Below are 13,594 nucleotides of genomic sequence, written 5' to 3'. Positions count from 1 at the left end.
AGTTATTGCCTGAGATACCACATATGCAACATTTTGTAGATGTAAGAAGTTTATGTTACCTGATTCAGATATGCAAATATGTCAAGTTTTTCATTAATATCAGAGCAAACCTTTAAATGAATTTGATCTCTGCAATCTTTCCACAGGAACAGTTGAGTAAGTGAAAGTTTTGTTTGGCCAGAAAAAAACAGGAGAGCAAATACCAAAGAATTTTCCCTGAAGGCAATATAACTGCATGTGTACAAATGTGTATACATGGTCATGCGGTCACACGATGAATCACAGAATGACAGGGGTTGGAAGGGACCTCTGGAGATCATGTAGTCCAACAGCCCCCCCAGAACAGGTTCATCTACAGCAGATTGCACAGGAATGCATCCGGGTGAGTTTTGAGTATCTCCAGAAAAGGAGACTCCACAACCTCTCTGGGCAGCCTGTTCCAGTGCTTTGCCACCCTCAAAGGAAAGAATGTCCTCCTCATGTTTAGATGGAACTTCCTATGACCAAGTTCATGCCCGTTCCTTCTTGTACTGTCACTGGGCACCACTGAAAAAAGACTGGCCCCATCCTCCTGGCACCCACACCTTCAGGATTTATAAGCATTCGTAAGATCCCCCCTCAGTCTTCTCTTCTCCAGACAAAAAGACCCAAGTCCCTCAGCCTTTCCTCATAAGAACGATGTTCCAGTCCCTTAATCATCTTTGTAGCCCTTTGCTGTACCCTCTCCAGCAGTTCCCTGTCCTTCTTGAACCGGGGAGCCCAGAACTCCACACAGTACTCCAGATGCGGCCTCACCAGGGTGGAGTAGAGGGGGAGGATAACCTCCCTCCACCTGCTTGCCACACTCTTCTTGATGCACCCCAGGATGCCATTGGCCTTCTTGGCCACAAGGACACATTGGCGGCTCACGGTCATCCTGTTGTGCACCAGGACTCCCAGGTCCCTTTCCACAGAGCTGCTCTCCAGCAGGTCAGCCCCTGACCTGTACTGATGCATGGGGCTATTCCGCCCCAGGTGCAGTACCCTACACTTGCCTTTGTTGAATTTCATAAGGTTCCTCTCTGCCCAACTCTCCAGCCTGTTCAGGTCACACTGAATGGCAGCGCAGCCTTCCGGTGTGTCCGCCACTCCTCCCAGTTTTGTGTCATCAGCTGACTTGCTGAGGGCACACTCTATCCCTTCATCCAGGTCACTGATGAATATATTGAACAGGACTGGACCCAGTACTGAACTCTGGGGAACACAACTTGTTACAGACCTCCAACTAGGCTCTCAGCCACTAATCACAACCCTCTGAGCTCTATCTATCAGCCAGTTTTCAATCCACCCCACTGTCCATTCATCTAACCCACACTTCCTAAGCTTGTCTATGAGGATGATGTGGGGGACGGTGTCAAAAGCCTTGCTGAAGTCAAGTTAGACAACATCCACTGCCCTCCCCTCATCTCTCCATCCAGTCATGCCATCGTAGAAGACTACCGGATTGGTCAGACACGACTTCCCCTTAGTGAATCCATGTTGACTACTTCTGATAACCTTCTTTTCCTCCAGATGCTTTGAGATGATGCCCAGAACGAGCTGTTGATCATCTTTCCAGCGATGGAGGTGAGGCTGACTGGCCTGTAGTTTCCTGGGTCTTCCTTCTTGCCCTTTTTGAAGACTGGAGTGACGCTGGCTTTCCTCCAGTCGTCAGGCACCTCGCCTGTTCTCCAGGACCTTTCAAAGATGATGGAGAGTGGCCCAGCAATGACTTCTGCCAGCTCCCTCAGCACTCGTGGGTGCATTCCATCAGGATCCATGGACTTGTGGATGTCCAGTTTACTTAACTGGTCTCTAAGACGAATCTTAATTGGTCTCTAGACCAATCTAAGATACAACATATGAGATAAATTTTGTACAATGGGGTTTGCTGAGGGAAGATAGCTCATGAGGACCTGTCAACCCACGTACAACACGATACGTGTAGCATTAATTCTGTCATTTATATTCAAGTGACACAGCCTGAATTTCCTGACTGGTGCAGAGAATAAAATACTGCGACTACATTCACTTACTCCATTTGTGAAAATGCAGGTGTTTTGCAAGCCTGTAGGTAGATGAAGTCAATCAAATTAATCATTCTGAATCATTATATTCCCTTTAGAATAGTTTTGCTCTATAGATTCCTGAGCCTGACAGGTATCTTTTTCTGTATTTCACAGCAGCGTTAGCTGACGTAAGCAGGATTGTGTAACCTGCTCAGGTCACTTGTCAACTTGGTGACGAGCCAAGGCTTTAAGCTCAAGATCTCCTTGAACTCTTGATTTTTCAACACACCAGTTTTGGGCAGGAAGCAGAGGATGCCTTATCCAGTAAAAGCCAAGGTGGAATTTAGGCAGGCCAGTGCAAGGCTGTATGTCAAAATACGGCCAGTAAAGCACACGTAGCAATCTTACCCTTTGGAAAAACAGCACAGTATATTAAATCACCAGAAGTCAATGAACTCAGCATTAGTTCTTAAAGTCCAACATCTACAGATACCAGGGCTGGGTAGGTTCTTTCTTCTCCTTCAAACAACTGACATTTATTTGAGTAATGTAGCCCTGCATTAGTTATGTACTGACTACATTTTAATGAGCGTTCTTGCCATGGATTGTGCTGCACCAAATGCTTTTTTTCAAGGAATTACAGTTTATTACTTGTATTGAGGTAAGACAAGAGGCCAGCTGAATGGTAGGCTCTACTGTGGCATTGCACACACATGGAAGTTGAGACTTTTTGGGTAAAATAAAAGCAACACCACAGTTAAACAACTAAATAAGAGGCTTTAGACTCCATATCTATTTTTTAAATCATGAAACTATAATAATTATGGTATCAAATAAGAATACCATCATTTTCTTAAATAAAGATGCATAGCACTTACTGCCGCATTTTAGAGCAACAGTACCATATGGGAGGATCTAGTTCAGTCTTCTCAAGATAGCTGAAACTGCTCTCTGCAGTAAGGTGTAGGTGTCTGCAAATTACACAGCTTCTTGAGTCAGTGCCAATCTAGATTGCTCCATTCATAATTAGACATTTGATTGGTACCTATCCAGATCATCTCATTCATAGTATGATTTACAAGCAGGGATGGAGACAGACAGGCAAAGCAGTAATTGAGGGAATACCAGAAGAATCGCTTCACATGACAGAAGTATTCCCTATGCCTGCTATTGTCAGAAATTCCTTAGAAAGTTTGCTTTGCAAATATGTATTCACTGGCCATTGAATCTGCCTTCTTTGGGGATGGCTCCTGCCCAGTTTAAAATCAGAGTTGCATAATATGCGCCTGTTGCATCTGGAAACTAGCAAACCTAAAAAAATCCATTGAGTGATTAAGTTGTGCTTGCTTCAAAGTCTCCAAGAATATCAAAGGTGCAGAGTGTAAATATTCAGGGATTTGCTCTCTTCTTAAATATGTGCAACTTTTTAACCTGAGCAAAACACACATACATGTTAAGTAAAGATAACTTTAAAGTAAGGACACTGCGATAAGCAAAATTCAGATGACTGATTCTAGCTACTCCAAACACTAAAGCACATTGTCATATCCCAGCTATTTCTTTCTCCCCTATATGCAGCACAGAAGGAGACAATACCTGAAAAGTTACCAGGCCTGATCTGCAAGACCCTGAACTCAAGGGAACTGAAGGTAATCGACAGCAGCACCAGGCTTTGCGGTTTCATGTGACATGAATTAAACTGCAGACTATGTACAATGTCAACTACTTGCAGCCCAGTTGTGTATTTTAAAGGCCAACAGAAACACTGAGGAATATTTTATGTTCTACGGAATATATATGTAATCATTTTTTACCCGGATAATGTTCTTGGCTAAGTTTTTTTTTTTTTTTTTTTGAAAGTCTAAAAACCCCCTCTATTCTACTTGGTACTACAGGGGAAATTGTGTATATTATATGGGCCAAATGTAATATCAGATAAAAATCAACTGTTACATGATATTCTTGTCTCCAGTGAAGAAAAGCAGAGCTATAAACTTAGAGAAAATTACCTCCCTTTCTTGTGTTTCAAATGAAAAAATTGCTATTACTCAAGCAATATTAGTTGGCAGTTACAAGGTAGCATAGTGAGCTAAAAAAACAGGTTTTCACTTGTGTACAGCTGACTTCAACTTGACATAGTATTAAAAAAAAAAAAACAAAAACAAACAACAGGAGGGAGGGGAAGCAGTCAGTCTTATCTCTTTGACCAAAACAAAAGCACTGGACACCTGCTGAGCTGTTCAGGAAAACCAAAGAAAAGCAATAATTCTTGAACAAGAGGTAGATGGTTTTGCAGAACTACAGCACTTTCAGAGATACTTCTTTTACCCACTGTCTTTGCTAGAGCTTCGTTGTTCATATTTGTAAACAAGTCTTTCACCTGATTTCTGTCCTTGACAAAGGAACTGTAATTGGTGATCAACATCTCTTCTAAGAAGTTGTTAGAGAAATAGTAAATTATTTTAGAGATCCAAAAAGAAACACACCAATCCAGCAGCTTTATAAAGGAATAGAAAAACTGCCAATCTTAAACATTACCAGTTGGAAGTCTCCATTCCCCTTAGGTATTCTCATTATTTTAACCTGCATATTACAGCTTTTCAATCTCTCATTCCCTCCTTCAGTCTATAATCATTATGAGGTAGCCTTGGCTTTCTATATTGAAAAAGAGTAATCATGAGGTTAAGATATATCTAAGTCTTTTCTACCAGGAAAGATATTACAATTTGACACAATCTCTCACAATTTATTTTCATATCTGAAACTAAAAGTCTGCTCTAAAATTGTATGTAAGAAAGAAACACAAGTAAAACTTTAAGTTCTTTTTCTATAAAGCTCGAAAATAAATTTTTTTTTAAAAACAAACAAACAAACAGACGTGGGATCAACAGGTATACCAAAATAGGCAACACGTGAAGAGAGCTGTGGTCTACACGCATAATTAATCTTAAAAACTGAGAAGCACTGCCAAGTTTTGTGAAAGAAAAAGAAAAGGAAAAGGAAAAAGGGAAAAGGAAAAAGGGAAAAGGAAAAGGGAAAAGGAAAAGGGAAAAGGAAAAGGGAAAAGGAAAAGGGAAAAGGAAAAGGAAAAGGAAAAGGAAAAGGGAAAAGGAAAAGGGAAAAGGAAAAGGGAAAAGGAAAAGGGAAAAGGAAAAGGGAAAAGGAAAAGGGAAAAGGAAAAGGGAAAAGGAAAAAAGGAGGGGTAAACTAAGACTAAAGTACATGTAAACAGTAACAATTCACCCTGCATTCTACATGTAGGTCCTCTATAAAGCCATCTTTATGAAAAACAAAGTCAGGAACCTAGGATTAAAAAGATGTAAAACAGGTAACATTGTGCCTCAAAAGACAGTGTTTCAGCCCGATAAAAACAGAACTGGAATTCACAGAGTTTAAGAGAGAATGGGCAAGAGTAACCTGAAATTTTGACGTTTTTAGCCTGTCTAAATTGACATTTTATCTGAATGGCAACAATTCTTCCAACTTAATTCATCCTCAGTACCTCATTTGCAGGTCTCAAACACAGCTAGCAAAGAAACTAGAAAATACAAGGGTAGCTTCAAACACATGAGGAAATGCCCAGTGTTCTTTCAGAGCATCTTTGAAATACCTTCGTTAAAAAACACATCCAATTTACATCTCAGTGAGTCATTACATGACTACTGTTGCCAGGTTCACAAATATTTTTAAAGTAACAAAATAAGGCATGAATATTAAAGACATTTTAAAGCAACACTGCAAAGAAAAGAGAAAGGGATTAGTATTAAACTCCCTTTGTATGCAAACTGGAGAAAAGGAAACTCACAGAAAAACCAAACCCTGTTACAACAGACATATGACCAGAATTGCCTATGAGGGGCTCTAACTGCAGCCCCCTGACAAGGGCTGTCTGAGGAAGCCTCTCTCTGTGAATAAGCCTGTACCACGAGCCCCATTTTGCAACCACGCAACAAAACAAACAAGGAATCCCGAACTAGATTTTGGTTGTAAGCATTTTGGTCTGGCTGGAAAGCAGCAGACTGAAGGAGACAAACTCCTCCCAAAAGCAGCAGTTGCTATCTAACATACTACCATAATTATTCAACAAAAACTTACATAAAGCCCACAAAAATAAAGTCACTTCTTTAAGGGAAGGGTGGTTTCCTGTCGTGCTAGGCTGTATCTTCCCGGTCAGCCACTGAACTCTGAGGTACGGAGTCATCTCTTACCTGAGCTGATCATACTGTGCATTCTTTGCCGAGTCAAAAGCTGTTCACGTCCAGAAACTCCATCTGAGGAAAAACACGATTCACTCTCGTAAATTGTCTGCAGCATATTCCAACCGGTCTGCACTTCAGCTACAGGAGAGACTCATCACTGCACTTGCACAGGGGCGTCGGGCACGACCCTCTGCGGTCCTACCTCCTCCAGCGAGGGTTGTAAGACAATACGCTTCGGCAATTAGCAGTGTTTAAGCGTTTGTACAAGTATCTATCGGGAGGGGGAAAAAACCCCAAATCCACTCCCGGCAGCCCCCGCCCGCTGGAAGGAGCCGTGAGCGCCGGGGGGCTGTGCGCCGCCGAGTTTGAGCAGTTGCGTTTGGGCAGCCAACAGCAGGTGGAAGGAGAAATGAAGAGATATCTCTGCGCTTCGGGCTTTCTGGTGGGGTGGGGGGGAAACACAGCCTCTTAAAAACCATCAAACCGAATAAGCCACCTTGGCAGCGACCGGGAGCCCCGAGGGTTTAGTCTGAATTACCCCAGCCCGGACCAGCGTTGCTGTCCCCGCGCCCCTCTCCTCTCCCTGGCCGGCTGTCCCCGGGCCAGGCGGCTGGGCGAAGTTGGCGGGAGCAGCAGCGACAACTCATTTGCATTTGAATCGACACCCGCGTCGCCCAGCGGAGGCAGAAATAGAACAATGGCCGGCCTGAGCCAAAAATAGGTCAAGCATGGCCGGGTGATTGGAGCCTGCATTAATGCGTTTAAAAATACCACAGCAAACACAGCTGTCCAGTCTCTGTCTTTCAAACTCCTCTGCCGCTCGGCCTGGAGCGCGATTAACCCCTTCTCCCGGCCCAGCCTGTTTCGGTGGGGGGAAGCCAGGGAGGGAGGAAGGCAAGCAGGCAGCGGGACAGAAACGCTCCTCTCCTCGCCCGGGACTCGCGCCACTCTCCCTCCTTGCCCTCCCCCAGGGCGTACTTTGTGAAAAGCGAGCAAAACGCCACGGCCTCTGTACCGGTCCTAAAATAACGCCGGGCGGTTTTGCTGGCGATGTGGTTTCTGCCTCGCCCACGCGCAGCCATCCCGCTGTTCTATTTTTGCTGCCCGTTTCTCTGGCTACGCCGCAGTTGGCTGTGGCGGGGGAGCCGGGCTGCTGCCTGCTCCCTGCAGGACCTGCAGCCGCCTCAGGAGAGGCAATTTCTGAAGCTAATCGGGTTGGGGGCGAGCAGAAGGTGGGGGCAGATGGTAATGAGGGATGGGGTTTTGTGCGTGCAGTTATAAGCAGCCTTTCTGTATTTAGCATGCTCGATACAATTCTTGTAGTATGTCACCAGGTGTGGCACAGCACGTTAGACACACTTACCGACTACGCTCTGTTCTGTTGACTTGCTAAAATTTGGAGAGGGGCTGAGCAGCTCCCACTTATTTTCAGAGGCATTAGGCAATTTGCACGGCGTCTTTCTCAGTTTTACAAGATGATGTGGTTTCAGAAGAGCAGCGTTTGACAGTCTATCAGACAAGAGCACCATGCTACTCTGCATCTTGGCAGGTTTCATGCATGCTATGTGAAGCTTATTTTTCATAATGGTATTTCAAAAGTTGCGTATCCTGTTTGCTGATTAATATACCTACACGCAGGGAAGTTTCACTTCACTGTTACAGATGGCCCTTTACTTCTCTGGGTCCTGCTCTGCCTTATAGCACTTACAGGTGACCAAAGCCTGTCACTACCTACGTGTATGATGCAGCAGCCTGACCGCTTACCTACCAAAATTACGAGCCCCCTTCCATGTCTCTGCTCTAGGGAAGAAACAATGGCCGTAGGGGATGTGACTCCTCACTGTAATCAACAAGCCAATATAGAGGTCACCTCAGAGTTTTCTAGAAATCCACCAAATTCTCATCTCCAGCATTTTTTGCTCCTGAAAGACACAGGAATCTGCCCAATACTCGAGGCTCGGTTCTGCCTTTTGGCGAAGGGTCGTCTGTCTATTCTTCAACTAACACAACGGATCGTAGCCAAGGGTGGTATTTTTTTTCTTAACTCCTCACAGTTGTGTTACCGAAGAAAATATTCACAGTAACGAAGTACTGTGACACTCCTGTGACGTTTGGATACTAGATGGCACCTGGGAGGTCTGTGGCTCAAGTCTCCTCCATCATCCAAACCCGTTGCTTACTCCATGTGCCAAATGACCCGATCCTGCTGAGAGTTAGGATCTGTCCCCTGGACAAAGACTGCAGCAGCTGACAATGAGGTTTCCCCTACAGGATCCTCAAGTTAGCAGCTATCGCTGCTCGACACCCCCTTCTCCTTGCCTTCTCTCTTCCCTCCCCCAAGCTCTGCGAAGAGGCAAGGACGCGGGCAGTGGCTGCACAGCGACAGGTAGGGTGTTACAGTGTAAGACAGGGGATGAACATCACACGTATCATCGTACTATTGACAGCTGACAATTTGGTATTGTGAACATTTTTATCTTGAAAATAAAAATACCCGAATGCTTTGTGGGCAATATGTGGCACTTTGATGATGCAAGGCAGAAGACGTTTAACATGAGCAAGGGGGATCACCAGTAGAAACAGAAATCTTCTTTAACGCAGAAGCAGCTTTTTATAGACAGAAGTAAATAAAAAAGTGGAATTGCTTATGCCCTTGAGCCAACCAGAACATGACCCTCTTTAGTGATTCAGCGCCTCAAAATAATCAAGTCTCATATTACAGGGAAACACTGGAGGAATAAGTTAAAAGCAGGTCAGAACATGGAAAATGCTGGAGTGTGGGATCCTGGTATTAGGTACGCGTACATGTTTGTAACTTCGTATATATGCAGCTGCATTTTTAAAGATAGCATACCAGCTCTAACTGACTTCAAATACTTCAATAACTAAATAAAAGCAAACTATTTTCAAGAGCAGAAAATGTACATTCAGATATTTAGCTGCAAACGTTCTTAATTTTGGTGTACGTATTTTAAACTGACAGACACATAAACTATCCTATGTTAGCTAATTCACAAACCATAATAACTACAGCATTGTGCTTTATATTTTAGATTATACATAAAAATTATATCAAAATATTTTACTTATGAAGTCAGCCACCCCAGAGGTAAGGCTTTTACAACCTGAATTCTTCCGACTTGCTTCGACATATTATGGGGTCTACTTTGGTACATGCTTAGCTTTAAAACACGTATGTAAATCCATCCCTTTTCAATGTACTATTTAAGCACATGCTCAAATTCTATTGATTGCCATAGAATTTAAACATGTAGTTAAACACTTTGCTGAGTCAGCCCAGCCTTTAACTGCACAATCACATGAGTTTAAATAGCTCCTTTAGAGTTCCACAGGGGAAGATAAAGGGTTCATGCCTGAAGAAAATCTGGGTTTTATTTTTAAAGCTCTGGATGTTATAAGGTGACACTTTCATACAGGAACATGAGGTTTGTTTTTTGTTCTGTTTTTTTCAAATGCATTTCCTAAACTTGGAGAACTTTAATGGCACTGGAGGTAAGAATAAACTGTTGAAATGATTTAGCACTGCTGAGGTGATTCTAAATGCAATCAGTAACTTTATAGAAAATGTAAGGCATGTTAGTAGCACTAAGATCTCATTACAGGGGTTTCAGAATGTGTTTCTCTTATTTGCCTTCTGAGTTGCTAAAAACAAATAAATATAAGGAAATTAAATCTGGAAACCGCATTACTGCAACATTAAGACTGAGAAATTACGCACTCAAATTAGAAGGAGCTAAGATTTCTACTGCATTATTAACTCTGCAACATTATAATTAAGTAGCAGTTTTCTTACTTTCCTTGTTAAATACAAGAGTGTATTACTCTTTGTTTTTAGCATATCCCATTTCTCACTCATGTTATTCTGGAGCATAGACTTCATTAATATTAATAGCTCAGTTTCAACTTTTGCAGTTTTCTTATTTGTAAATGAATTCTTGCAGAGATTCTTCTGCCATATTGCTCAATTGTATCATATAAATATTACCTACAAAATGAAATAAAGAGATGTTCTCTAGCTTCTAGTTGTATGCTTAAATGAGGATACCGCAGTCTTACAGGTGCCCCATTCAACCTTCCTTCAGCCCCTTTCTCATTCGACAAGTATTCTGTGAAAAAGCATTGAGTAATAACACTCATCAATATCCAACAATGCATAAACAAGTGGAAGCTAAATTAAGGTTGCATGGGTAATACTAAATCTGGACTATTTCAGTACTCAAGCTTTGAGTCTAACCTCTGCAGCCTAAAGAGCTCCTAACTATTTTTTTTTTTATCTAATCACCAGGATTAAAAAAAGAAAACAATTATCTATTGTATAGAACAGATGTTTCTGTAGCCACAGTTCATTAGATACCATTAGTACCATGTGAAACCCAAACATCCAGCATAAATTACTACAGTTTATGCTAGAGGTTTAACTATGTTAACGAACAGCAGAAGACTATTACCACAGCAAAGCAGATGGTTTGGGAGCAGGAAGAAATGAGGGGAGATGCTCAAGTGGTCTGGTTCTGCTCCCTCCTGGAACTAAGGGACCATATTCCAAGCCTTTGGGGGAGTTAAAATAGATCACTTAATCCACATCCTCTGGTTGGAAAGATGTAGTGCGGGAATCTCTCTGATCAGTTTTCTGTGTAGCAAGCCTTTGGCATTGCTTGTGCAGGAATACATGTTGCTTTTTCTTTGCAGTACCGTGAAACCACGTGATGGGCATTTTTCAAGTGAGGAGAAAACTGTGATTCTAAAAGTGTTTAAGCTCAATTCAAGCTTCAAAGGAATTTTCTGGGACAAAGAAAGGCGTAGCTGTAGCTTTAGGAGATTTTGTGACAAACAATGGGAGAATAAAACTTTACAAAGTTTTGAGGTTACGCTAGATAAATGTATGGGTCTCTACCATCTCTCATATAACACTACAGAGAGCCTTGCATCTTTCTCATGCAAATTAGCTCAGGGTTTTTGGAACTAGCTGATGACTTATCACTTCTTTCTCCTCTTAAAATATGCCTTTCTGTTCACATAAATAAGTCTACTAGAAATTAAGTCCTAGATTCAGGACAACACCTCAAGAACACATACTTGATTATAAGCACAAGGCTTATGTTAAGCATATGCTTAAGGGCTTCATAAATTCAAAGGCACTTTTCTGAATCACAAAGCTCAAATAATTTAAAAAAAACACAGAGAGCTATCAAACAAATAAATAATATTTAGGTTAGGAAATACGTACACAATTCAATTATTCTGCTGACACATTTATCGGGTTGGAACTAAAATCTCCATATATTGTGGCAAGGCTGAGGTAAATTGCATACATACAATACAAGCCATGTAGCCAAAAGCAACGCCAGATATCAACAAATAAATGCCTCAGACCAGCAAAGCATTTTGCCCCTTTTATGCCATTAATGAAGCAAGTAGAGATATGAGCAATATGAGATCTACCGGGTTTTCCATGGTTACTCCCAGCTTTCTTAGAGAGACATTAGTGCATATGTGCACTGCATCTGCCATGTCTAGCTCCACCAGGCACACCTGGATGGACATACATAAAAGAACCCTGGAGCACATAACCTATGATAGCTTGCAATACATTACCTGTGACAGCTTGCAATACGTTCAGTGTACTTCAGGCATTTCAAGCTTGTTGCACATCTACTGAGCAGATAATCTGTACCTCCATAGAGCGTTTTGCACAGGATTTCCTGACATCAGGTAGTCTGGCAGGTCAGATCAACTGACCTGGACACTGAGAGTTCCTGGACGACAGACTGCTAAGTCCCTATGACTAGAGAACCAAGATGAACACCATCTCTAGCTTGTAATATTTACCTGGCTTTAAGTGTTTTTTTGGATTTAAGCCAAGAAATGTAGGCCACGCTTGCTGTCCAGAGAACTGCATTGGGAAAACCAATGGCTATGCAAAGGATTTAGGATCACAGCAGAAGACAGCCAACTAAATATGAGCTCCTAGGATTACACCAGGACCAAAAAGGCTAATAAAATCCTTGGATATATGGACAAGGTTATATTGAGTAACAGTAGTGAGGTGATATGCATATACCAAAGAGAGTATTCTTGGAATACTTTAACTTGTTCCAGTATAGATACCTGAAAAAGAGTGCTGAAAAACTTGAGGATGGATAGACATGCCACAAACATAAAACAGGTTTGGAAAACCATTGGAAGTTGGAAAGACCTGAGATACTAAGTTTACTGAGGAAGTTCAGGGGTGGCTTGGCACTGTCTATATATACACAGGGCAAGATGTCCAGTGATGCAGTAAAATGCTCTTTATTTTAAGAAACAAGGCTTTAAGAAAAATCCATTGATAAGAAAAATTCAAGCCAGAAGTGGGCACACATTTTAAACATGTTTTAACCGCAGCAGCAACTTACAAATGAGCTTTACATCAATAGTAGCCATGTCTCTGGAAAGAAAGCTCTAACATTTCTATAGGGCAAACTTAAGGCAGGTTTTGTTGTAGGACTCCAAGTTAGACAGGTCAGACCTGGTGATCATCAGGGTACCTCCAAAGCTACTAAGAACTAGTAAGAATTACTGCTTAACTGATAGGAATAATAAGAACTAAATAGAATAATTATTTCTACATCAGAAATAGCTGTCTTCTTTTAAGTCACCCTCTCCTGAAAAGCAGAGGTGTGTTTCTTGTTTATTTTTTTTTAATCCAAAATATGTTTATTTTCCTATGAGATTTGATCATTTTTACAAGAGTAGCACAATGGACTGCACTGTAAACATCTTGGGAAAAAAGTCTTTGTGAAAAGCCTTATGGGGAGCGGTTGAGAGAGCTGGGGTTGTTTAGCCTGGAGAAGAGGAGGCTGGGGGGAGACCTTATCGCTCTCTACAACTACCTGAATGAGGGTTGTAAAGAGGTGGGTGCTGGTCTCTTCTCCCAAATGACAAGTGATAGGACAAGAGGAAATGGCTGCAAGTTGCGCCAGGGGAGGTTTAGATTGGATATTAGGAAAAACTTCTCCACTGAAAGGGTTGTCAGACATTGGAACAGGCTGCCCAGGGAGGTGGTGGAGTCGCCATCCCTGGGGGTATTTAAAAGCCATGTGGATGAGGTGCTTAGGGACATGGTTTAGTGGTGGACTTGGTAGTGTTAGGTTTATGGTTGGACTTGATGATCTTAAAGGTCTTTTCCAACCTGAATGATTCTATTGTATTCTATGGGAAAAAAACCCCAAAACCATGAAGTGTTTTCTTTGTTTTGCTATTCAAAGCTGCCCTTTTAATTCAAATAATTAGATCTCAGAAGTAGGGTCTTTCTAAATAGAGGCCTGGATTCATGGAGGGATGAGGTGGCTTTACATAACATGCTAC

The 13,594-nt window shown here is 42.1% G+C and overlaps 1 protein-coding gene across 2 annotated transcripts in view; it reads right to left on the bottom strand.

Moving 5' to 3' along the window:
* HDAC9 (histone deacetylase 9) overlaps positions 1-13,594 on the bottom strand; it is a 445,270-nt gene that overhangs the window by 274,276 nt on the left and 157,400 nt on the right. For both annotated transcript variants that reach the window (XM_059818316.1, XM_059818317.1), the window contains exon 3: positions 6,236-6,298. In XM_059818316.1, coding sequence (XP_059674299.1) covers positions 6,236-6,298 — 63 coding nt within the window. The remainder of the gene's footprint in view (positions 1-6,235; positions 6,299-13,594) is intronic.

The sequence above is a fragment of the Gavia stellata genome, chromosome 6 (assembly GCF_030936135.1).
Source record: "Gavia stellata isolate bGavSte3 chromosome 6, bGavSte3.hap2, whole genome shotgun sequence".
Classification (NCBI taxonomy): domain Eukaryota; kingdom Metazoa; phylum Chordata; class Aves; order Gaviiformes; family Gaviidae; genus Gavia; species Gavia stellata.
The sequence above is the reverse complement of the archived record's forward strand: the minus strand, read 5'-3'. Positions and strand labels throughout refer to the sequence as shown.